Consider the following 25,368-nt stretch of genomic DNA (forward strand, 5'->3'; position numbering starts at 1 on the left):
CTTTATATCTTTTGGTTCTCTTGCTAATCTTCTCTCCTCCAACCATAAACTTCCTCGGTTATGATCCAACTTACAGAATCTAAGTTTGAGCTTTGGCTTTGCCATCCACTTTTCTTGGGAAAAGCTACATAACTTTCTTGGGACTCAGTCTTCTCATCTGGACAGTGGGCTAATAAACCTAGCTCAGAGGATTGCTGGAAGGATTAGAGAGAGAGTGAATATAAAAGTTTAAGCATTGTAACTAACACATAGTAAATGCTCAATAAATACTGCCTAATATGAATATCTTTCCAGTTTATTCCAGATCAGGGGTTGACAAACTAAGGTCCATGGACCAAATCTGGCCCAGCACTTATTTTTGTATGGCCTGTGAGCTAAGAATAACTTTTACAATTTTCAGTAGTTATATTTTATTTTTTTATCGAAGTGTAGTTGATGTACAATACATTATATAAGTTGCCTGTGTACAATATAGTGATTCACAATTTTTAAAGGTTATACTCCATTTATAGTTATTATAAAATATTGGCTAGATTCCCTGTGTTGTACAATATATCTTGGTAGATTATATAATAGTTTGTACCTCTTAATCTACCACTCCTACATCACTCCTCCCCCACTTCCCTCTCCCCACTAGTAACCACTATTTTGTTCTCTATATCTGTGCGTCTGCTGCTTTTTTGAAATATTCACTAGTTTGTTGTATTTTTTAGATTATTTTCGATTCCGCATATAAGTGATATACAGCATTTGTTTTTTCCCTGATTTATTTCACTTAGGATAATGCCCTCCAAGTCCATTGATGTTGCTGTGAATGGCACAATTTCATTCTTTTTATGGCTGAGTAGTATTCCTGTGTGTGTGTGTGTGTGTGTGTGTGTGTGTGTGTGTGTGTGTGTGTGTGTGTACCACATCTTCTTTATCCATTCATCTTTTGATGGACACTTAGGTTGCTCCCAGAGCTTGGCAATTGTATATAATGCTGCTATGAACACTGGGGTGCATGTATCTTTTTGAATTAGCATTTTTGTTTTCTTTGGATATATACCCAGGAATGGAATTGCTGGGTCATATGGTAGTCCTAGTTTAGTTTTTTTGAGAAACCTCCATATTATTTTCCACAGTGGCTGCAGCAACTTACATTCCCACCAACAGTGTACAAAGGTTCCATTTCCTCCACATCCTTGCCAGCATGTGTTGCTTGTGTTCTTTTTGATGATAGTCATTCTGACAGGTGTGAGGTGATGTATCATTGTGGTTCTGATTTGCATTTCCCTGAAGATTAGCAATGTTGAGCATCCTTTCATGTTATATTTTTTTCATTTATAAATTTAATTATCATTATTTTTTTGGCTGCATTGGGTCTTCACTGAGGTGAGGTGTGCGGGTTTCTCATTCGGTGGCTTTTCTTGTTGTGGAGCATGGGCTCTAGGTGCATGGGCTTCAGCAGTTGTGGTGCACAGGCTTCAGTAGTTGTGGTGCACGGGCTTAGTTGCTCCGCGGCATGTGGGATCTTCCCCGATCAGGGCTCAAACCTGTGTCCCCTGCATTGGCAGGCAGATTCTTAACCACTGAGGCACCAGGGAAGCCCCCTTTCATGTTATATTGATTGATCATATTGAAGTGAAATAAGTATATACATCATGTTCTCAATTTTGCTTCTTGATCTATAAAGACTAAAATTTACTAGCTGGCCCCTTACAAGAAAAGTTTGCCAACTCTTCTTCTAGATTATCACAGACTCCAAATTTTGCAGTGAAGATGGAAGTACTCAGTTTTCTAATTATAATTCTATTCACAGTTTGAAAGAAATAGACTTTTATAAATCTTCCAAAGTGCTGGGGGTGTTTAGAAGGTGGATTAAACCATTTTCTGCTCACAATTAAATATCTTCCGCCTCACAAATGGCCATTTTACACAATAACGTTTTGTGGACAGAGCTCAATGTGGCTGCTAGATAATAACGTACAGCTAAAAAGAGAAAAATGACATTCCTGCAACGGGAAAGAATGAGAATGAAAAAGGGCACTCTCATCGCCAGGAGATGGAGAACCACAGTCACCTGAGGCTGAGTGGCATGTTTCTTGTTCCAAAAATTTGGTAGCGATCTAAAATATAATTCACAGTATTGAGATCAAGCTGCTTCAGATGATATGACATAAAAGCTTCTCTATGCCACAAGCTGGGAAGGCAAATTATTGCCTACGTTTCACATTTCCACTGTACTCTGAGGTGAAAAGTATCTCTCGAATCTCAGTTTTAGTTTCTCTCTTTACAAAAGTGCTCTCCTTTGCAGACAAAAGGGGACTTGGCCAGAGACCTAGTTTGAAGCAGAAACATTAGCTTCAGCAGCAGAGTCTTTGAGTCCAAAATACAGCCGTACATCCCAAACACTGACCTACCCACCGATTTTTTCCACGTGCTATGGCTGATGGCAGGAGCAGTCACAGACGCAGGTAGAACAGGATTAAGGTATCATTTTCACTGTTGTTAAAATTCGCCCTTTTGCAGAGCATAATGTCTCTTAGGGCCAACCAAATTCTTTCTCTGCCCTAGGCTGGAACTCATGTCCACGACTGATCGGTATCATAACAACAGCACCGGCCACGTTTTCTATTTATTCAGCGCCTTTCCTCACAAGGCTCAGGGCTTTTCATTATCAATCTAAACGTTATGAGTATATATTATCAAAGCCCCTAATTGTTTACATTCCCAGCTCTGCCACTCAATATGAACGTCTCTGGGGTAGAAATCACATCCTCTTCATCACTGCCTCCTACGTGCCTAACACAGTGCCTGGCAAATAGCAGATCCTCAAAAGATGCTTGTTAAGTGAATCATGGGGAGGAGGGAAAGATGCAGAATTATAAAACTGAAGGTGTTGAAAGGCAAACTTTGCCTCCTTCACTATTTAACTCAGGACCAGTTTTGAAATGCATCATATATTAGAAATGTGATATAATGCCTTCCTGTGACAATAATCTGTTCCTAACAATAGCTATTCTGCCCTTTCCACTACTGGCAATGATTCTTGCATCCAAAATGCATTAGCTTATAAGCAGCAGTGACTCTGACCATATATCATCTCTCAGTGGTACTGGTTTAATAACCAATGGGCAAATTCCTTTTCCACCCCCAGGGAATACACAGTGATACATATTGCTTTTCTTCCAAACATTTTTCAACTAAGTATTTTGATACAGTCTAATAGTATCAAAGGTGCAAATGGTTATGTTTACTATACGTTGTCCTATTTCAAGAAAGAATAAACCATTTTATAGTAACATATCGCAGATGCCAACACTAAAAATGTTTCCATTATAGCCTATCACTCTAAACTCCAGATAGGATGGACAAAGAAATGAAACATCACGAGTGAAATTTAGATACCTACTTTTGCAGTCATCTTGGCCAAAAGCTCTTGTAAATCCATTATTCCTTGCACCAGGCTTAAGAAATCACTGCAAGTTGGACAAGCTCAATAAAGAAAATATAAAATAAATGTTGCTACTGTGCTAACAGAAAAAATATATATATTTTAAACAGTAGTTGTTTAGCTATATAAAAGTGTTTTCGCTTTTCTGGTTAAGTGTGACTTCAAAATTGGAGTGAATTCACAGAGGATTTCAGATCTAGATCTTTTCCTTTTATTAATAAGCAAAAAGAAAGAAACAAGGACTAACTGAAAAGGACAGTATGTTTTTACCTTGAAAACATTTTTAAATTTAAACTAAACTCTCATTTTTATTGGGACTAAAGAATTGTGAATTATCACAGAAGCAGCAAAAGTGCACTCATATATATCCAAGTCAAGAAGTTTAAAAAATAGTTTATATACGTATATTTATATAATTATATGAAACATAACTTTCTATATTAGCCTACAGACCCAAAACTGCTCATATAATCTCTTCTTACCTTCAAATGTTAATTCTACAAATAATACATAAGCTTTTTAAAAATCCTAAGACACAGAAGTATTTTAGTATACATAAAATCTCTCACTAACCCCACCACCTCATAAGTCAACAATGTAAACAGTTTGTTTGTATCCTTCCTGGAGTGCTTCTCTGATATTATCAACAAGCTATATAATATTAATAATTCAGAAATGCTTTAAGTTGCTACTTACTGCGATTCAGGTTCGGACACTGTGTTAAGTATCCATTCGGCATAAAGATGATTTTCCCATCTTGGATAATCCCCTTGATAACAGAAGAGAGAGGTGGCAATCAGTATTACAGTTACCAGTTCAAATGGCCCCTGTCACATGCTCTTTGCAGGGAAGTTTTCTTTTCTATTTTTTAGCAAGACTGATAACCATGTTCAGAAGGTGAGTTGGCCTTAGTGCACACTGACCTACTCCAAACCATCCTCTTCTAAGAAATCTCAAAATATCCATTCATCTTGAGAAAGCTACAATTACTTACCACTGGTTTATGCTAATGATATCACAGAACTAAGGATCCATCAGTCAATGTTCTCAAACTGTCCAACTATAAAGACATTGATGCAATAAAAATTCTCCTCAATGCCCTAGTCATCTTGGAACATTAAATACTGCTGATTTACAGGATTTTTTTAAGTGGGAAAAAGCTACAATAGGAACATATTAGACTAAAATGCTCTACTGATTCATTAGTCTAGGAAATAAAATTAGACATGGGGAAAACTCCTTAAGAACCCTGCTCTCAGCTACTTGAGTAACATGAGTCTTTGCTGGTGAGTCTTAAGATTTGCTCAACACATCACTGTGGATAAAAGGTGGTCTTTTAATTCTGCAGCTTAGTCTGGAAGAACAGCCCTAATGTAACAAAGTGTTTGGGGCCGCCATCTCTCAATGAAAATATTGACTTGGCTTTTGGATTTTTCACATGGAGTTTCAAGATTCCGTTTTTAGGGTATTTTTTCCTGATCTGATGGAAGAGATATTACAGAACAGATGGAACATGTAGCAGCTGGTTCAGAATACTGAGCTTAATCTATAAATAAAATATAGGCTTACGATAGTGTGGTGAGTCTTTCAGAGGAAGCAACATTTAACATTTATGTGCTCATCTTCTAAACAGCAGAAGGTAGTCAGCAAATGCTGTCTCTGCTTATTATTCCAAGATAAAATATTAATTGGAAATATTAATAGAAATAACAGGGTCACAAGGCCTCTTCCTCCGAATTAGATACTTTGATTAACCTCTTCCTCTTCGAGGATGATGCAGTGTCCGTGATTACGAGAAGAGACAGCCTCACCATGGGAAGGAGGTGCCTGCCACAGCTCTTCAAAATGAATTTGTCATCTCTTGCCGGGGAATTACAGGGAGCAATTAATGGAGCACAGTCTAAGTCAATCAGCCTCTTCCTGGCACAAAGTTGCTCAGTTTTTCAAAGCAAATTAACTCCGTTGAGAGGCCGGGGTGCCTTTCAAGCACATGTGAGGAATTTGAGAAAAGCATGGGATTGGCAGTCAGGGGCCCAAGGTTTAAGGTCTGGATCCATTTGTAGCTAACTGGCTGGACTTAATAAGACAACCACCCTCTCTGAGCTTCAGTTGCTTCATCTGGAAAAAGAAGTGCTGTATGCAAAAGCTACAGAAGCTTCTAGCACTCAAGTGCTGGGTCAGTGAAACAGGCGTCCAAACTGAAAGTGTCACAATTTAGATCTCTGTGCTTTTGCTAACTTTCAAGATAAAAGAAAAAATCAGTCCAGAGCAGACAAAGCGACAGATTTCCCTCAAAGAACAGCCCGTCAGAGAGAACTAAATACACATCAGAAAATATCTGTCTAATGAGGCTGAATATGGATGAAGTTATAGTGACCAACTATTCAGGTTTGCCTGGGATCTAGAGATTTCAGTGCTAAAACTGAGAGATTCCAAGGCAAACCGGGACAGTTGGTCACCCTCCCCGATGCCAAAGTGGCAAAAGCACACGTAACCAGGAAAGGATGAGGTCTATCTAATACCTGCTGGTTAGAAGAGCTTAAATCATTCTTATTTTTATCAGCCATGGAAAGGGCCCTCAGAAACCTGGTCTATATTTGTCATGGTATTATCTTTGCCAAAACAAATAAAAAGTCCATTTGAGGGCTTCCCTGGTGGCGCAGTGGTTGAGAGTCTGCCTGCCAATGCAGGGGACATGGGTTCGTGCCCCGGTCCGGGAAGATCCCACATGCCGCGGAGCGGCTGGGCCCGTGAGCCATGGCCGCTGAGCCTGCGCGTCTGGAGCCTGTGCTCCGCAATGGGAGAGGCCACAGCAGTGAGAGGCCTGCGTACCGCAAAAAAAAAAAAAGTCCATTTGAAAAGGATTTCCCATCCACTCATCCTGTAGCAACATATATTATACATGGCAGTATTCCTTTTGTTTTCTTAATGACTGATTTTGTCACTTTATAAACCACTAATTGCCTCTCCCACACCTTTCTTCCACCTGCTTCCCTCCTCTGTCTTTCCACTTCTAATCTCTGGCACACACGTGTGTGTTACACAGATCATTAGGTGAAGATCAATGATGTTGACTCGAACAAACATGGAAATAAGAACTGACAGCTTCTCAATCGCTATCAACACAAAAACTCAAGGCACTTGATATTTTTTCTGAAAAAGAGGTCATGAGGGTCAGCCCACATACTGGCATAAAGACATGTTCTTGCCAAATGAATCAAGATGGGAATGCTAATGTATTTGAACGGATGTAATTCCATGCTGGATTAAATGAAGGGCGGCAATGTACTGCACAAATACCAACTGTAACCCAAAGAAGTGTGAGTGTATGTATGCGAACCTATAAATACATACCTGTGTATATCTCCCAGTACCTCCCCATGACAAGAACCAAAAGGTCTTGCACTGAATTGTCACATCAACTAGAGTCATCCCTCAGTAGCTGGAAGGTAGTGGTTCTGGGACCCCCTCTTCCCGCTCCACCGCCCACCCACCACAGATACCAAAATCCGCGGATGCTCAAGTCTTTTATATAAAAGGGCATAGTACGGTAGGCCCTCTGCACACACAGGTTCAGCATTCATGGAGTCAACCAACTGTAGACTGAAATTGGTTGATTCTGCGGATTTGGAACCTGCAGATAGAGGGCCAACTGTACTTAGTGCCCGGACATTTGTCAATAAAAGAAGCATTTGCTAAGCCTGTAGTTTTCTTTAGAAAACGGAGTTTTATAAAGTATAAAGCAACAGACAACAAAGAAGCTCGATCAGCCTTATTTCTCCCAGAAAAATCATCTGGGAGGATTTCTATAGATGAAAATGTACCTTACAGCACAGCAACTTCTCCCCAGAAAAGATGAAATAAGGGATAAAGAGACAGAATTTCTATTATTTCTCTTCATTTAACTTTAAATGTATCTACACTTAACTGAAAAAAAAAGAAAAACTCTGGCTGGGCCTATATAACTAGTGGACCTCATTTGTACCATTCACCACAGCAGTATTTCTCAAACTGCCAGTTTCTTAAGAATCACACTGAGTATTTGTTTAACATTCAGATTCCTGGGTCAACCACGGACTCTGTTTCAGGAGAGCTGGAGTGGGCCCAGGAATCATCATTTTTAAAAAGCCATCCCAAAGGATTCCCATGAAAGGTCAAGGGGCCCCACTTTGAAAAACCCTGCCCTGTTGCCAATCACTTGGATTTTCTGGAGCAAGAGTGTTTACTCCTTACAAGTTCAGAGTGGTGAAAGTAGCACCTGCATCCAGTACACGAACAGAATAAAATCTTACTGATTTGGAACTGAATGGCAACTAACCAAATCACTAAATTATAAAAACCATGAAAGCAAAAATCATAGGTTTCCACCTCAGCTTTCCCTGCCATTCCTATCATAGCATATTTCATGAAGTAGGTACAATCAATACCTAACCTGCATCAAATTCCTAAAAACTATAAATTATATAATTGTAAGAGAGCAAAATTTGCCACTCAAAATGTCTCATTGGCATGCAGATTATTTAGACCTGAAAACAATCAAGACGCAAAAGACTCAGGAAGAAACCCTGACCTTCCCCCTAACTGCCTAAAAGAATTTAGATAGAGGGCCTGTTCCCAGAATAGAACTGTCATCAGAAATATCTGCAAGGAATATGAACTAGGTGTGGTGGGGCAACTTAGAGATCAGCGTGCGCTCTGCATCCCATTGTCTCTGCATGGCCCAGCAAACATTTATTTACTGAACATTTGCTTTGCCATCTCCGTGTGAATTGCCTACCTCCCCTTGAGTCCCAAAGACCTACCACCAGGCTCTCTGTTGTTGTCTTTAGCTGAAGACAGTATTTAAGGTGAGGGTTTCAGCTATTTTGGTAAGCTACTCAGTTTTCCTGGGTCTCTGCCATGTGTACATGTTATTAAAATTTGTTTTGAGTTTCTGCTAATTGGTCTCATGTCAATTGAATTCTTAGACTTGTCAGAAGAACCTAGAAGGGTAGAGGAAAATTTCTTCCTCCCTGACGCAATACTGAACTATAATTTTCACAGCTGTTAAGAGTCTGTGAAAATCATGTAGAATGCTAGTTGTTAAACTAGGGGAACATATCAGAATTTTAGAGGAGGGTGAGGGAGCACAGTCATGTATGAAATTTTGACAGTGGTTCTGAGGTGATTTTGAGACGCCCGATGAAAACTACTGATCTAGGGCCAGATTACCTGGTCATTTGACCTATGAAAAATCTAAAGCTCTGATACTTTAATTAGCTTTCCTAAAGGACACCTTAATCTTAGGCCATCAACTACAGGTCTACTAACTCCAAATGAGGGCTGGGCCACTGCAACACCGTGTAAGTAAAATATATCATTTGAGAAAGTCTCACAGTTATGTGGGCTTTGTAGCACAAAATGGTGCTACAAGGAAGTCCTGTTATCAAAGTGAGGTTCTATCTTAACTGCCTTCATGGAAAGATAGTATTCAACCAGCCATAATGAATTATTTGCATTAGATACTAACAGTTTGCTAAAACAGTTTTTCAATGCTGGAAAACTGAGGTCCTTTTAGGTAGCCTGACATTCTCCCCTGCAATCTTATTTGCACTATTAATTTGCTAAACAATCCATTTTCTTGTTGTTAGTGCAATGCTAAATCTCAGCCCCTCTGAGGATCTAAAAAATTCCCTAAGGAGCAGAACCCAAATTAATAAGCTTTTACTTTCAGTACGATGGAAAGAAGAAAAACAGATATTTTTTTCCTCTTTGTGACATCCACCTGTTGCCACCTTCTACTTCCCCCTGCACTCAGCTCACCAGGCACTGAAAACTAAATTTGTACCAGGCAGGTTATACATTATGGGTTTTTTGTCTGGAACACCGATGCCCATTATTTCCGTGGTTCCAGGAACATTTACTCATTTCACAGTAAGAAATATAGGAAGATGCAATAAAAAGATTAGAAAAATTATGCCATTATTATCCTCTTCTGTATGGAATAACTATTAGGCAAACCCTACTAACACTTGGAGCTTTCTGATACAAATGAAAGCAGCTTTGCCGCCAAACAAATGCTAATTCTTTTTTTAACGCTCTTATTTCCCTGCAGATCTCTGTTTACATTGAAGAAAATGGTTCCATTTCTTTGTATGCTAAAAGACTGAAACAAATTGCTTTAAAAGGGAAAGGAAAAGGAGGTGGGGAGAGTTCCTGGAAGGCATGTAAATATATGGATGAGGATGTGTTCTGTTTATAAACTGGCAAGGACCCAAGCTTTGGCAGCAGGCTAGCAAAAAGTAAGACTTGGGAAACCGACAAGGAGGATTTTCACAATGCAGCCAATTATGTATTTCTGCCCTGAAGGCGGTTAATAAAATATTCCAGCTTGCATAAAAGCCAAGAAAGACACTTGTCGACTTTCATTATGATCAATAAAAACTGTCAGTTCATTAGCATATCATTAGCTGTCCTGCTGTTTCCAAAGCCTTAATGCACAGAAATATTAATCTACAAATATGTAAGATTCCCCAGTTCTGTGACTTTGACTTTCTGCATGAAAGGAAAAGTGAGAATTAGAGATGGGAGGAATCCAATATAGCTTCTTTTTCTATGTGCTTATAAACATACGTTTACCATCTGTGGAATTATGGGAACCAGCTGAGGTAAAAAAAAAAAAACAACAGCTGTGGCATTAAAAAAAAAAAAAAAAAAGTAATTTCACTTCCCAGTGACAGATCAGCTGTTGAGGAGACAGTGAAGTCCAGGTAAGGGAACAGTTTCAGACCCAAGTTCACCAGACAGAAAAATAGCGAGAGACAGAGACAGAAAGGCTTGGCCTCTGTGAAAGGCTTTGAGATGGGAATTCTCCACGAGATCTCAACTATTTAGAAACTGTCAGAACACCCAAACCTCTGAAGCACTGTGATTCACCTAGGCTTACCCTGTGGAATAATGACAGCATAATCATTTTAGAATGCATCAAAGGGAAATTGAGTGGTAGGCAGCCACCTTGATAATGAAAACCTATGACAATCAGAAGATTCAGATAAGCCTATCACTACTGGCCAACTATTTTCTCAAATGAATGCTGTTTTGAAGCAAAGAAATTCCCAGCCTGTGTTCTGTGTCTCTGATAGGAAGTAACTAAAGCCAGAGGCTTACGAGCCAAGCAACAAGCAAGTGGTTCCACCCTCTGCTCTTTTATCAGCAGCACCTTCTTTGCACTATTCCTAACGATGCACCAGGACCCAGAAATTAGGTTTGACAAGTGAGCTTTTGCTTTTACTTTGCCTATGAAATGATGTATTCATACTTAAAATAGAGAACAATACAGTTTTAACCTGAAAACACAACATAAGCATTATTTAGTTCTGGAGCCAAAAGGCAGGTGTGGTTCTTGGACCCAGGAGGCAGCTTCTACCAGGTATATATTAAAAGCCTGAGAAGTCATCGGAGAAGTGACTGCCTCTTTTACAGGGAGATTTCTGCAGCATTGATCAAGATAATTTCTGTAATGAGACAGTGATACATTCCCCCTACCCCAGCCATCTCATCTCACCAAAGGATGGAATGAAACACGGGCTGGTATATAGGGAGATGAGTTTTGAAAGGTTTCCTTCTAAAGAGCTATTGGATGCAGCTACTCCTATAGGGGAACAAGGAGAATCACAATGCTCCCTAGGGAGATGTGGTGTGTGGAATTGCCACCTCCTTTTGGTGTTTCTCACTGGGACCACCTGTTTCTTTGGGCTAGAGCCCTGGAAAAAGACAGGTCTGTGTCCTCCACAGGACATGGCATACCTAAGTGAAATACTCCACCATCTAATACAGTGACTAATACATAGCAAGCAAGCCCCTAAAAAATATCTGTTGGCTGAATAAGCAAAAATATTGAAAAAGAAAGTTCTAAGCTTCAATCCTATTTCCATCACTTGCAAACTACGTGAGACTGGCAAGTTGCTTAATCTTTCTGAGCCCCATTGCCTGATTTACACAGTAGGGATAACACAGTCGGCCCTTTGTAACCGCAGATGCACAGTTCACAGCATACATGGATTTTATATAAGGGACTTGAGCTTCCATGGATTTTGGTATCCACAGGGGTGTTGGAAACAGGATACAGAGGAACAATTATAATAACTACCTTATTAGGATTCTCTGAAGGTGACACATAATTAACTAAGATAATATATGTACAGCCAGACTAGGTCTAGAACGTAGAAAGCAGTTAATAATTGTTGGTACTCTCTTCCTCATCCCCACAACCCACCTCCGCAGGAAAATGACTGTCCAAGTCTGTAAACACCCGTTGTGTTTTCTGCCTGTATCAGGTATTTGGGCTCTTAAGCAAGGATTCCTTATATCTACAGAGAATCATACAGTCATCAAGCTGGAATAGATAACAGGACAAACTATTCTCCCTGTCTTAATCACAAGCTCCCGACTAAAACAGAAGTCCCTAAAAGGCATCAAAAGTGTCTGTCTTTACTACAGTATAGAGTTAAGCGTATACGGAGCATTAAATACATAAGAAGGAGGGAGAAGGAATGCATGCTGTAAACCTACTAAGTGCTGGGTGCTTTTAATATATATATTCTTATACAATCTGCATTACCTTTATGAGAGACATCTTTGCACTTTACAAATAAGGCAGATTCATAGCTGGTGCATTTATTCATTCATGTTAAGAGTACATCATCTGCCAACTGTGCACCTGATACTATTTGAAGCACTTGCTGAATAAAACAGACACAGTTCTGACCCTGGTAAATTAATGTGACCAATAAGAAACAAGCAAGCCCCCCTATAAACTATTCAGGATCAGCTACCTAATTTGCAGAGTCCCTTGTTCAAAACTTATTGAAAACTTGAAGGTAGCAACAGCAGAGCCTTAAAGCAATCATGGGGGCTTTTTTTTTTTTTTTTTTTTTTTTTTGCAGTACGCAGGCCTCTCCCGCTGCAGATCACAGGCTCCGGACGCGCAGGCTCAGTGGCCATGGCTCACGGTCCCAGCCGCTCCGCAGCATGTGGGATCTTCCTGGACCGGGGCACGAACCCGTGTCCCCTGCATCGGCAGGCAGACTCTCAACCACTGCGCCACCAGGGAAGCCCTCTACTTTTATAGAGACTGTATTCCTTATTATGTGTGGTCACTAAAATCTCTGTTCTGGAACTTGTGTTCAGAAAGTTTTTAGACCAAGATTTCATTGAATGCCAGGAGCTGGGAGAGGGGCAAAATTGGGGGAGAGCATGCTACATATGTTGGAGCCCTCATTTAACACTTAGCCATGCTTGCACTGATCCTAGGGATCAGCCCAAAGTGAATGCTTAGGGTATTCTCAGGTCTTTTCTGAGCATGAATCTTGCTCTGGGCATGCATATAGCTCTCTAAATTCCCCATATACATGATTGCTTTTGAATGCCTTAAACTGCCCAAAGAATCTCTCTCCTCAGCTCTTCCTCCTATCTCTAGATTGTCTAATGTGTGTCAACTGTAATCTTTTGCCCCCGATTGTTTGGTAGCTTTGCAATATTTTCAAGAAATGTCCACCAATTTTTTTGGCCTGGGAGAATTCTGAGTTAGGTGAAATAGAGATTAAGTGTCTTGCATCAGTCCTTCAGATAGTCCCAGACAGAACAGACATACAAAATAATTTGTAGATAAGATTTGCTCTGCTTCCTCTAGAGCCAGGGACCATTTTCCCACACTGGAAACATGGGCTGACATCTTCAAGGCTGCCGCTGAGCTGTAGCTGGTGTGGGGCGAGGGCAAGTAAAACTGCCATAAAGCTTTCCTGCTATTTTGATGTTGCCTTTTTCTTGATTCAAAATTAACTTGGTTGCTACAAACATTTAATGATTGCCAAAATTCTGACAAAGTTGGTTCTAACAGTTTCTGCTTGCTTTTTGATGTTTCTGTGGAAGTAAAGAAACTTGGAGCTGCCTACTCCACTGTTTATTGCCATCCAGCAACCTGTGTTTTAACAGTCCCTCCTGGAGATTCAGATGCAGTCTAAAGCTGGAGAGACACTAATCTAAAAAGACACTAAAGCAGAAGCTAATTATTGACTATATCTTATATTTTGTGAGATCTTTATAGAGACCAAGGTGAAACACTAATCTAGACCATCAACACACATCACCTACGTCAGTGCACTCAAATTTGAGCCTTCAAATCTACAGATCAAAACCAGTGGGAAAGGCCTTTTAAAAATATATAAATTCCCAAACCCTACAGTTCAGATTCTCAACAAGTGGGTCTAGGTAGGCATAGAAATTTGAATTGTAAACTCTTTCCATCCGATTCTGATGTCTTTCCATGACTGGGAACCAGTTGCTGCCCTTCACTACAGACGTAAGACCCCTAAGAAAAGTGTAGCTTCACCAGTGGGTAACTAGCTACAAAACAAGAAATAGCATAAGTGAGAGCCAGTTTGGAACAGAGAGACAAATTTCTGATGATTCTTGGACACGTGGAAAATCATAGGACATGAGAAAAATCACCTGTATGGATATGGATATATGTACATATTTATACACATACATATGTGAATTATCACCCTGAAAAATTATGTCATGGTTTTTAATTTCAAATATTTATGACGTACAAAAGGGTTGAAACCAAACTACAGCAAATACCTGTGAATTTCCCACCCACCTTAGATAAAATGTTACCACTATAGTTGAACACTTCTGGGTACCCATCTCTAATAAAATCCCCATTTATTCCTCTTAGAAGTTAAACTAGTCTGAATTTAGTGCTTATCATTCCCATGCATTTACCTTTTTACATGTGAATGTATAAATAAACAATAAATTGGATTGTTTTGATTTTTACACATACAAATGATTTAATACCATAATGTTCTCCTGCTTTTTCATTCAACATTATGTTTGCAATTCATCAATTTTTATTCAAGTTCTATGATTTTAATATTTACCACAATTTAAACCTTCTCCCAGTGATAGTTTTTTCCCAAATTTTTGAAATTACAAAAGAAAGAAATTGTTCCTGTGATAATGTCTGTACATATCTTCTTGGGTACATGAGTTTCTTCAATGAAGAAACAAATATAAAAAGAAGAGTTTCTTCAGTGTTTATACCTGTAAGTTGGGTTCCTGTATCATAAGGTACACACATCTTCAACTTTATACAAAATCTCCCTAACTGTTCTCCTTAGTATTCTACCAATGCAAGTTTCCACTACAATGAGTATGTGTCCTGTTCCCAACTGTCTCCCTCACACTTAACACTGTCAGGTTTTTTGCTGTGTTTTTTTTTTTTTTTTCATTTTTGTCAGGCTGATGGCTAAGAAATTGTATCTACTAATGGTTTTAATTTGCATTTCCAAGATAGCTACTGAAATGGCAATCCTTTTAGTACATTCATTGGCTATTCACGTTTCCACTTTGGGGAACTGCCTTTTCGTATTTTTTGCCAGAATTTTTATTGAGTTATAAGAATATTCCTTATTGATTTATAGCATTTCTTCAATGGATACTATGTCTTTGTCAACTGATCTTGTTGTGAAGATCATCTGTGATGAGATCTTTTTATTCTACATATTAAACTTATCAATATTTCCTTTAAAGATTCTTTATTTTTTAAGCTTAAGAAATTTTTCTCAAAGAACATGAAGATGCTCCTACATTGTCTTCTAAAACGTGCAAAGTTTTGCTTTAACATTTAGCTTTTAAATCAACTGTATTTGTAAATTTTTGTGCATATGGTGTGCAAATACATATTTAAAGCTTTTCCTGTCACCATACACAGAAATCAATTACATCAATTAATATATATATAAAATATTTAAATAACTGATTTTCCTAACCATTTATCAATGAATACGTCTTTTCCCCATTGATTGGGAATGCCACTTCAAGTTTCCAAGTTGCCACATGTAATGGAAGGGTATCCTTCTGGCTTCTCCATTCTGTTCTATTGATGCATATGCCAATTCTTGCACCAATGTGACATTATAAGATTCCTATAACCTTATAATAAGCCTTTGTATCTGAAAAAGCCAAGTCCCTCTCCCATTTTCTTCTTCAGAATTGTCTTCATTATTCTTGTTCTTTAATCTTTCATTAGAATTTTAGAATCAGCTTGTAGATTCCACCCAAAAACAACCAAAAAAAATCGTGTTGGGAATTTACTACAGGTTCACAGAATCTAGCGATGAATTTGAGAAAAACTGACTTTACTGCTTTAAGCCTCCTTCTCCAAGAACATGGTATATTTCTTCCCATTTAGGTGTTCTTTAATATAGTTTTTAATAGAATTTTACAATTTGCTTCATAACTGTCTTGTATATATTTGATTTTGTTAAGTACTTACACATTTTTTTATATTATAAACAAATTATATTTAACTGTATCTTTGTTATTGCTACTGCTGCTACTTTTGTTCAGCAATGCAATTGATTTTGTTTTTCGATTTTGTATTTATGCAAATGAAATGAAAATTTTTGTTTGCACAAAAAGCGTCCAACAGTCCTTCTGAACTCTCTTGGTCATTCTAATAATTCATGAGTCCAATTTTTTGTAGACAATTATATAATTCAGGAATAATTAAATTTTTCTTTTTCATAATCCCTAAGGTTTTAATTTACTTTGCTGGTAAGAATCGACAGTACAGTGTCAAAAAGAAACACGGTAATAGGGATGGCCTGTATGATTCCTGACTTTAACAGGAATTCTCTTAATATTTAAACCATAAGTACAATGTTTCTATGTATGTTTTCTTTATGTACTTCTTATCAGTTTAATGAAGTTTCCTTCTATTCCTATTTTGCTAAGAACTTTATCATGAGTCAGGACTGAATTTTATGTAGTGCTTTTCTGCCTCTTGAGATGACCACAGTATTTTTTTCTCCTTTGTTTCATGTGTTGAATTATGTTAATAAATGTTTTGGTGATAAAAACTAATTTATATTGTTGAAATAACCAATAACTGGGTCTCTCACTCTCTCTCATGCACACACACACTCTGCTAGATTCAGTTTGCTAATATTTTGTTTACATTTTTAATCTAATCTGTGTTCAAAAGTAAATTGCCTTGTATTATACAATTCCTTTCTTATACAGTCCTTGTCTAGTTTAGAAATCAAGGTAACCCTATCTTCATAAATGAGTGTTCTCATTTATTCTCTTCTCTGGAAGAGTTTATGTAAGATTGGAATGGTTTCCTTGGATGTAATAGAACTTGCCTGTAAAACCGTCTGAGCCCAGCAGTTATTTGGTGGAAAGACATTGTAGACTAAAACAATGGTCACAGTCCTTTGCTCTTTGCTGGGTCCATGCCCTGTGTAATGGGAATTTGTATCCCATCAAAAGGTGGAGTCAATTTCCCAGACCCTTGGAATCTGGTCTTGTAACTTGATTTGGCCAAAATAATGCAGCAAAAATAATGTGCAAGTTTCAAGCATAGGCTTCAAAAGGCCATTCCCACATCTGCTCCAGCTCTAGAAACCCTGATCAGACACCATGTAAACAAGCTTGGGCTAGACTGGTAGAAAATGAGAGATCACATGAAGCAGAGATGAGCCATCAAACTAACGGCCATTCTAGTACAGCGAGCCCCCAGAAAACCTAGGAGCTAACCAAAGATGCATGATTAAACCCACTGAGAATATAAGAACAATTTAGCAAAGCCCAGCCCAAAACGCCAACTCACAAAATTCTGAGCTACAGAAATGGTTGCTGTTTCAAACCATTAAGGTTTGAGTTGATTTGCTATGCATCAAAAGCTAACTGATACAACAGATTTCGAATCATGAATTCCTGATGATACATTAATGATTCTAAGACTACCTGGGTTTTGCACTTCTTAAGTCCATTTTGATAATTTATATAGTCTTAAGAAATTGTTCATTTTTCAGTCGTTTTCTATTTTATTGGCACAAAATTGTTAATAATTAATTACCATTGTTTTAATTTTTGCAGTGATTTTTGCGTGCTTTTATTATTTATATTGGTTTTCATACCTTCTCCCATTTTTTCTTGCTCAGACTTCCAGATATTCAGTCTAAGTTATTCTTTTCTGAAGAAGTTGCCTTTTATCACTGGCTACTTTTAAGATGTTCTCTGTGACCTTGGGGTTCTGCTATTCTGCTAATATGTCTAGGTGTGGCTTTCTATTTATCATCATTTGTGTAATAGATTATTAAAATGTTAAATTCTTCCCTTCCTTGCATCCATATCCTTGCAACGTTATATTGCAGAATAGTCCTACGAGAGATGAAGTCTATTTATTTACCCCTCACTCCTGGCTTTCATCATATGACTTGCTTTGGGCAATAAATTATTAGCAAATGCGATCAAGCAAAGAGAGCCTTGAAATGCACTAGTGCTGTAAGGCTTCCTCTTTTTCTTACACTTGGAAACTCAAGACTGCCATGTGGATAAGCCTGAGCAGACTCCACACATGGGGAAGAACTGCAGTATACCAGTCAACAGCCAATCTACCACCAGAGATGTGAAGAAGCCACCTACTGACCAACCAAATGACAACAGACATATCAGAGAGCCCAGTAGATACCAGCGTACCCAGACCAAGCCAGAAAGGTCATCCCATTAACCCAAAGAATTATGAGCTAAATAAAAAGGCTAGGGACTTCCCTGGTGGCGCAATGGTTAAGAATCCGCCTACCAATGCAGGGGACACGGGTTTGAGCCCTGGTCCGGGAAAATCCCACATGCCGCCAAGCAACTAAGCCTGTGCACCACAACTACTGAAGCCCGCGTGCCTAGAGCCCGTGTTCCGCAACAAGAGAAGCCACCGCAGTGGGAAGCCCACACACCACAACGAAGAGTAGCCCCTGCTCGCCGCAACTAGAGAAAGCCTGCGCACAGCAATGAAGACCCAACACAGCCAAAAATAAATAAATAAATAATTTTTTAAAAAATCAAATAGCTATAGTTTAAGCTTCCAAGTTTTCTAAGTGACTTTTTGACAGCAAGAGCTTACACTTTGATTGCACTGTTTTGTGTAATAAGAATTGATGTCTTATCAACTTTAGAGAATCCTTAGCCATCATACTTCTAATAGCGCCCATAACCCCTTTCTCCCATTATCTTTTGGAATTTTTAAATATTTATGGAAGCATATACATACATACCCACACTAAATACATATAAGCAAAACACATACATAACATTTTTTTCCATATATATGCATCTTCCCTACATTTTAACCTTTCCTATTTTCCTCTATCCCTGCACTACAATTAAGGTAATCATTTGACAATATTTTCCATTTCACAAATGCTCTCCCTACCTGTATCTAAATTACTGTTTAGCAGATTCACTGAGTTTTTTTCACTTCAATAACTACATTTTTCATTTCTGAAAGTAACTTTTTTTTTTTGCGTACACGGGCCTCTCACTGTTGTGGCCTCTCCCGTTGCGGAGCACAGGCTCCGGACGCGCAGGCTCAGCGGCCATGGCTCACGGGCCTAGCCGCTCCGCGGCATGTGGGATCTTCCCAGACCAGGACACGAATCCGTGTCCCCTGCATCGGTAGGCGGACTCTCAACCACTGCGCCACCAGGGAAGCCCGTTTCTGGAAGTAACTTTTGACTCAAATCTCCCTGGTCATATTTATCATCTCTAGTCATCATGCATTTTTTTTAATTTGTTATTTTGCTTCTTTAAACATTTTAAGTATAGGGATTTAAAAAATTCTTTATCTATTAATTCCAATTTCTACAGCCCTTTGAGGGATAATTGGGAAGTTTGTTGTGTCTTCCCATTCTTACTCATGATGGCTAAAAACTCATATTTGCACGAACTTAATCTGTAGTAATCTTGTGAAGTTTGCATGAAAAGTGATTTTCCCAAAGATAATTTGTATTTTCTTCATTAAGAATCCCAAGATGCCCAACCCAGGATCACATTAAGATAGTTTCTTGAGCTTCATGAGTATATAAATCCAAATTTTACATCTGTTTGATGTCAAGAGCTGTGGTTTCAAATTCTTATCAAGGAACTATTTTTTGTCTGTGTGGAGATAAAGCAGAGAAAAGGTAGTCAATGGACTGCCTCCCTTTGCTAAGTAGTAGACTATTTCTGCCTACCCTTTCACTGGAGGGGTGGTCTTCTGAATCATGGCTTTATTTCAGAAGTTTCTGTCCCAACTTCTAAGCTTGCATGGAATCTAAGCCATTCTCCCCATCCCACACAGAATGTTGAATTTAAGGCTCTAACTGGAACTTTTATACATTGCTAATGAGAGTGTAAAATAGTATAGCCACTTTGAAAAATTCAATGGCATTTTTTATGAAGTTAAACATACACTTAATATACGGCCCAGCAATCCCACTCTGACATATTTACCCAAATAAAAATGAAAACTTTTGTTCATACCAAAGCCTGTATGCAAATGTTTTAATAGCTTTATTCATAAATGCTAAAAACTCAAAACAACCTAAATGTTCATGAACTAAGGAATGAATAAACAAATTGTAGTATATCCATAGAACAGAATTGGAATGTTACTCAGCAACAGAAAAGAATGAATCCCTGAAATACAACAACAACATGGGTGAACCTCAACATATATACATACTTACATAAATGGTTCCATTTATAATGCATTCTGGGAAAGGCAAAAATATAGGGCCAGACAACAAATCAGTGGTTGCTAGACGTTTAGGATGAGGAGAAGACTTGAATAAAGTGCAGCACAGGGGAATTTTTGGAGGTTATGGAACAATCTTTTATCTTGATGGTAGTTACATGACTGCATAGATTTTCCAAAACTTACAGAACCGTACATTTAAAGAGGAGAATTTTATTGTATATAAATTATACCTTAATTTTTAAAAAAGGAAAAGGAAAGAAAAGCCCAGGACCAGATGGTTTCACTGGTGAATTCTACCAAACACTTAAAGAATTAATGTCAATCCTTCCCAAACTCTTTCAAGAAACTGAAGAGGCAGGAACACTCCCAAACTTATTTTTCAAGGCCAGCATTAGCCTGATACTAAAACCAGATAAGTACACTACAGAAAAAGAAAACTATAGACCAGTATCTTTGATAAATATAGATGCAAAAATTCTCAAAATATTAGCAAACCAAATTAAAGAGTACATTAAAGGAACATACACCACGATCAAGTGAGATTTATCCCTGGGATGCAAGGATGATTCAACATATGCAAATCAATAAATGTGATACACCACATTAATAGAATGGAAGATAAAAATCATGATCATATCAGTAGATGCTCTGTCAAAAACATCTGACAAAATGCAGTATCCTTTCATGATAAAAACACCCAAGTTGGGTTTCCCTGGTGGTTGAGAGTCTGCCTGCTGATACAGGGGACACTGGTTCGTGCCCTGGTCCGGGAGGATCCCACATGCCGCGGAGCGGCTGGGCCCGTGAGCCATGGCCATGGAGCCTGCGCGTCCGGAGCCTGTGATCCACAACAGGAGAGGCCACAACAGTGAGAGGCCCGTGTACCGCAAAAAAAACCAAAAAACCAAAAAATCAAAAAAAAAACCACCCAAGTTGGGCATAGAAGGAACTCATTTCAACATAATAAAGGCCATATATGACAAGCCCACAGCTAACATCATACTCAACAGTGAATGGTTGAAAGCTCTTCTTCTAAGATCAGGAAAAAAGACAGGGTGTCCACTCTCACCACTCTTAAATCAACATAGTACTACAAGTCCTAGACAGAGCAATCAGGCACGAAAAAGAAAAAAAAAAAAGGTTTCCAAATTAGAAAGGAAGAAGTAAAAATGTCTTTGCTTGCAGATATGATCTTATACACAGAAAATCCTAAAGACTCCACCAAAAAACTTTTATAACAAATCAGTGAAGTCAGTAAAGTTGCAGGGTACATAATCAAAATATATAAATCAGTTGCATTTACATACACTAACAACAAAATATCCAAAAAAGAAATAAAACAATTTCATTGACAATAGCATCAAAAATAATAAAATACTTAGGGATAAATTTAACCAAGGAAATGAAAGATCTGTATACTGAAAACTACAAGACTTTGATTAAAAGCTGAAGAAGACACAAACAAATGGAAAGATAATCCATATGTTCATGGATCAGAAGAACTACTACTGTTAAAATGTCCACACTACCCAAAGCAATCTGTAGATTCAATGCAATTCTTTTCAAAATTCAAATGGCATTTTTCACAGATATTGGAAAAAAAAAAAACCCTAAAATTTGTATAAAATCACAGAAGACCCCAAATAGCAAAAGTAATCCTGAGAAAGAACAACAAAGCTGGAGGCATCACACTTCTGGATTTCAAACTGTACTACAAAGCTATAGTAATCAAAACAATATGATACTAGCAAACAAACAAACAAACAAAAAAAGACACATAGACCAATGGAACAGAATTGAAAACCCAAAAATAAATCCTTGCCTATACAGTCAACTAATATTTGCAAACCATATGCCTGATAAGGAGTTAATATCCAAAATATACAAATAACTCATACAATGCAATAGCAAGATAAAGTCTGATTTTAAAATGGGCAGAGGAACTGAAGAGACATTTTTCCTAAGAAGACATGCAAATAGCCAAAAGGTACATGAAAAGGTGCTCAGCATCACTAATCATCAAAAAATGCAAATAAAAAACCATTATGAGATATCACATTATACCTTTTAAAATGCCTATCATCAAAAAGACAAGAGATAACGAGTGTTGGAGAGGATTAAAGGGGAACCTTGTGCACTGTTGATAGAAATGTAAATTGGCACTGCCACTATGAAAAGCAACATAGAGGTTCCCCAAAAAGTTGAAAATAGAACAGCCATATGATCCAGCAAGCCCACTTCTGGGTGGCTTCCACATAATTTGGGGTATATATCCAAAGGAAACGAAATCACTACCTCATAAAGATATCTGCAGCCCCATGTTCACTGCAGCATTATTCATAATAACCAAAATATGGAAACAACCTAAGTGTCTGTAAACAGATAAATGGATAAAGAAGATATGGTATGTCTATGTGTGTACACACACACACACATGAGTGGAATATTATTAAACCATGAGAAAGAAAAAAATCCTGCCATTTGCAACATGGATGGACTTTGAGGGCATTATGCAAAGTGAAACAAATCAGACAGAGAGAGAAATCATGTATAATATCACTCGTATGTGGAATCTAAAAACCTGACTCATAGAAACAGAGAGTAGGGTTTAGAGGGAGTGGGGGAAATGGGAAGATGTTGGTCAAAGAGTAACAGCTTCCAGTTATAATATGAATAAGTTCTGGGGATCTAATGTACAGCATGGTGATTATAGCTAATAATACTGTATTATATAATTGAAAGCTGCTAAGAGAGTAGATCTTAAATGTTCTCACCACAAAAAAGAAATGATAATTATATGATATGATGGAGATGTTAGCTAACATTATGGTAGAAATCATTTTGCAATATATTAAGTGTGTCGAACTGTTGTATACCTTAAACACACATAATGTTATATGTCATTGATATCTCAATAAAGTTGGAATAGAGAAATAGATTAAAAGAAAGAAAAGGAATAAACTTAAATAACTTCCTGATATTGGCCTACATCCCTCTGGTTTTCACTTCCCTTCATGTATTTAGCCTCTAAGGATATACCTTATTGTAAGTGCAATGACAAATCATAAAAGATTTCTGTTGTTTTATCCAGCACTTACAGGCATTTTGAAGCAAGAGGATTTTAAAAATATCTAGTCGACCATACTGCTAGAAGCAAAATTCTGCCATTCTATAGGAGAACAAGACAATCTTTAAATTTCATGATGTTTTTAACTTTTTCAATTCACTTTATCACTGAATCCTCACATTTCTACGAATGCAGTTATTGTATTGGGTTGGCCAAAAAGTGCGTTCAGGGTTTTTCCAAAACACCTTATGGGAAAACTCGAATGAACTTTTTGGCCAACCCAATATTACCCTCTTTATAGACAGGAAAACCAAAGCTCATGGAAGTTGAGTCGTTTCTTATTGTTTATCTAGACTAGACATCCACCCAAAACTGAATTAACAGGTTCTGACAATGAAAACCAATTTGAAGATTACCTTAAATCTCCCAGAAGTAGGGCAATAAGAAACAGTTTGAGGATTATTTACATTCTGGATCATCCATATCTGGCAGCAGAGTGAAGTGTGTGACCTTGGGCAAGTCATTGAACTCTCTGTCTAGTCTCAAAACACCTATGTCAGAGAACTGTTGTGACAATTAAATGATTAAATTCACATCAAACACATAGAAAAGCAAAAGTAAAAAGTAGTGCTTACTTTGAATAAACCATGCTTTTGGTTGCGCTGACCAAGCCATAAATTGCTTCCTGGGGGAAGGTTGGTCTCAGGAGGGTCTATCACACGTTCATAAATCCTATAAGGGCAAAGAACACAGTTACTAATAAAGAGACTCAAAGCAAAACCAAAAGGTACATGCACACTGTTTGAAGTACTCATGGCATTAGCAGCTGGTATAGAGAGATGAAGCCAATATGTGGCACATTTTAGACGACAGGTAACATAAACAGAGATCTGTTTCCTGACAACACTTAGACACATTATCTGGGCCCCTCCTGGCTTTCTATCTTTGCCCTTTTGGCAGGGGAAGAAGGAAAAGTTGGTAACATTTTTGAGTGTCTATTCTGAGCAACGAATTTCATACAAACTCTGTGAGTAAAGTGGTTTTGTCCATGTTACAGGTGAGAAAGCTGAGGTTCAGGGACCGTAAATGGGTCAACCAAGACAGCCAGGGAACAGTAAAGTTGGGATGAGAATTTCCACCTGTCTGGCTGCAAAGCCCACGTACTCTCCTTTGTGCCCTACTACTCCCTGACTGCTTTATTCAGCTGCTACTCATTTCTACAGTAACCTCCTATCCCCCTCTAAATAACTGAGTAGCAGCTGCACACACGATAATGTGCCTAGTGTACAAAATCAAGTAACTGAAGTCATCATCCAATGAACAAATATTTATTGAGCATTTCTTTATGCTCCAAGCTCCATACAAGACAACAGGAGACAGAGCAATAAACCAGACGTACAAAGTCCCGCCCTCATAGAGTAAGAGATAAAATTCTGTACATGAAGAAAACCTTCATATGATAGAGTAAGACATATAACTAATACAGAGAAGGCAACAGTCCCAGGATCTCTGAAAGCACTGATAAAACCTACTGAACAATTGAATTGCTCTGTTGAGCAATTCAATTGAATTGTCTCAGTTGCTCTGCCCTCCCAAGCCCCACGTTAGTCAGTTACAAATCTTGAAATTTAGAAACAGTCCCTGTAACCACCAGCTGATCACAGGCCTCCACCTCACCCCTGGCAAGTACCTTCCAGCACCTGAGTACTGAGAAGGGAAAGGAAGAGCTTGCCTAAGAACTGAACTTGTCTCCTTAGGCGCTCAGAAGATTCTGAATGGGGTGAGATATAGGGACCATCTGTGAATTTCCATTCCTCATGATGGCCCTGTCCATTCCATTCATTCCTCTGTCCTTACTTGGAGCAGCCGTGGGGAGAATCATCCCCCAGATAGGTCCAGAGGTCTAACAACTCCTCAATCCTCCCAGCTGGGATGCAGCTGACTGCCTCCTGGCAGAGGGTGATGGATCCCTCCAGCAGCTCTCAGTAGCAATGCGGAAGACCTGAAGGATTGTCCGGTTGTGTCAAAGCCAGTGAATGACTGCAAGGCCGTTGCAGCTGGGAACTATCACACTGCAGTCTTGTATCTCAGCCACATCATGCATTACTCTCCTATTCCCCACTGGAAACATGCTGTTTCCTAACAATATATGCAAAGTATTCAACTGACAAAGATCTAAATATATCAGATCCCTCTCTATTAATTATCTTTCTATTATAAATGGAGGCTCAAAACATAATCAAGGAAAAATAAGTTTTCCTGAAAAAGACAGCCTGTGTTTTCTCCGCAAAAATGCAA

At 38.4% G+C, this 25,368-nt stretch overlaps 1 protein-coding gene across 2 annotated transcripts in view; it reads right to left on the reverse strand.

The window, feature by feature from the left end:
* The window catches only part of NELL1 (neural EGFL like 1), an 853,841-nt gene that overhangs the window by 677,010 nt on the left and 151,463 nt on the right, over positions 1-25,368 (reverse strand). For both annotated transcript variants that reach the window (XM_022583758.2, XM_022583757.2), the window contains exons 5-7: positions 23,706-23,802; positions 4,133-4,205; positions 3,395-3,477 (exon numbers count right to left, since the gene is read on the reverse strand). In XM_022583758.2, the coding sequence (XP_022439466.1) occupies positions 3,395-3,477; positions 4,133-4,205; positions 23,706-23,802 (253 nt within the window). The remainder of the gene's footprint in view (positions 1-3,394; positions 3,478-4,132; positions 4,206-23,705; positions 23,803-25,368) is intronic.

This window comes from Delphinapterus leucas, chromosome 7 (assembly GCF_059928025.1).
Source record: "Delphinapterus leucas isolate spDelLeu-1000000601 "Yukka" chromosome 7, BTC_Dleu_Yukka2, whole genome shotgun sequence".
Classification (NCBI taxonomy): domain Eukaryota; kingdom Metazoa; phylum Chordata; class Mammalia; order Artiodactyla; family Monodontidae; genus Delphinapterus; species Delphinapterus leucas.